General features: G+C 35.3%; 1 protein-coding gene across 1 annotated transcript in view; it reads right to left on the reverse strand.

The window, feature by feature from the left end:
- Positions 1-701: 701 nt before the first annotated feature.
- The window catches only part of LOC100185434 (coiled-coil domain-containing protein 66), a 6089-nt gene continuing 4792 nt past the window's right edge, over positions 702-1998 (reverse strand). Inside the window, exons 11-13 of the mRNA XM_002128922.4 lie at positions 1585-1757; positions 1299-1357; positions 702-971 (exon numbers count right to left, since the gene is read on the reverse strand). Of these exons, the coding sequence (XP_002128958.3) occupies positions 789-971; positions 1299-1357; positions 1585-1757 (415 nt within the window). The 3' untranslated portion in view covers positions 702-788. The remainder of the gene's footprint in view (positions 972-1298; positions 1358-1584; positions 1758-1998) is intronic.

Here is a 1998-nt window from a genome sequence, read left to right on the forward strand (position 1 = left end):
AGGAGTTAGGTGTTAGGGGTTAGGGGTTACTGTTAGGGGTTAGGTGTTAGAGGTTAGGGGTTAGTGTTAGGGGTTAGGGGTTAGGTCTTAGGGGTTAGCGGTTTATATCTTATGTGTATAAACCGTGAAACTAACTGCTCCCCATAAAATAGAGAAACGAATTTGTCATCGCCTCCTAGCGGAAAATATTTTCTGTCTTCTTTGTATAGCTCCATGTCAAATTTTCTTCAAGTGACACCGGTTATTGGACAAAGTAGATTTTATGTGTAGTTCAATGTGTGTTGTCATACGTGATCACAAACCAACACTCAACTACTGTATATTGTTTTTACTTTGTTTCCTTTTTAATAGTTAATAATTGTGTGTAAATTTTCAGGTTTAAAAAATTGTATTGCTGTTTCTTTTAATATAAATAAGTTTCGCTCTTTCTAACTAATCCTAAAAAATACTTCGTAAACCTACTTTCATAGAAATCGTATATTTAATAACAAAGCATAGATATCAAAATAAACATTATTTTTTTACACTACAATATACATATTTAACATATATATATTCTTTTACTAGGTTTTAATAACTTTGAATAAATAAAACAATTTTTATCCAGCAATAGGAATACCCTCTAACCCAAAACTTCAGAATTACTTTACACTTAACAAACTTGTACCTTTTATTTGCTCACAGAAGTAAATAAACACAACTAAAATGTACCAACGTTTATTAAATATCTCTACGGGCAAAACATAGGTGCAAATAACTATACAGTAATAGAAAACATATTTTACGAACTAATCCATAGAAACATCATTCATGCGCTCCGTTAGATTACGGTTTTCCACATTCATAGCAACAGGGTAGCTTGCTACTTCTCTCTGTTTCAGTAAAAGGCCCTGGCGCAGAATCGAAATTTCCTTTAAAATTTTGTCCTGGCGTTCACGCTGTTTTACCATGTCTGCGTTTATCAATGGATCCTGTGATGTAACAACTGATGTTATCTTCATATTGTATATGGGGTAGGTCCTATATTGCAACTCATGCCTTGCGACCAGAATTTTATTTCTGAGCTGGCTCATTACTCCTTGTGGTTATCAGATCGTTAAATAGGTCACAGCATTTTCTTTAATTACTGATATTTCTATGTAGGGAGGACTTACAGTGGTGTATGAAGGTGTATAAAACAGAGCACCAGTGTTATACCGACTGTCCTGCCACGGGGATAGATAGGCTACATTAATTCATCCATAATATGTTGATACTTCATAAAATGCATGCACGCAACCAATATTTAAACAACTAACCTTGCTTTGCTCTTGGTTGCCCCTAGTGGCTTCTTCCATCTCATGGAACGACTGCGTAACTGGAAAACAACCAAAGTTTGTGCACTGTTAAGTTTGCTAACACTAAAGTATAGCAAAGTAACTTTATTGTTCAGTTTTATCATTCAGTATCTTGTATAGTAAAATAAAAAAAGATAACTGCATTCACTTTCCAAAATACTGAACTTATAAATTGACCTTATAGAGCTTATCGACATTTCATCAAAAATAGCCCTAACGAAGGTAATATCAGCTTTAGAATACTTACTCGCGTTTTGAACTGCAGTTTCAGGTCTTGAAGGAGGCTGGTTTGGGTCTAAAATAACATCGCTACGGCGATACTCAACAAAATCGATGGTTTCCGGAACGGGGGAATCACGAGAATGTTTATAAGGTTTGTATTTTGCTTGGTCCGTTGTTACCGACATCGCTGTCTCTGGTCTGCAAGGAACGAGTGTTATACCTTATGCTTACTATCAGGACTCGGGGTAGAAACCAAGGGGTTTAATACACAGGTGTTGCACATCATGCATGGTGGCTTCATACACCTCATGCTCACTGTCAAGTTAAGATACTATAACGTTTACCCTTGGGGTAGAAAAAGAAGAGTTTAAACCAATCACTATTTATTCTTGTTGTCTGATTCCTAAATATTGTGCAATAATAATCAATATAACAGATA

Source organism: Ciona intestinalis, chromosome 8 (genome assembly GCF_000224145.3).
Source record: "Ciona intestinalis chromosome 8, KH, whole genome shotgun sequence".
Taxonomy (NCBI): Eukaryota; Metazoa; Chordata; class Ascidiacea; order Phlebobranchia; family Cionidae; genus Ciona; species Ciona intestinalis.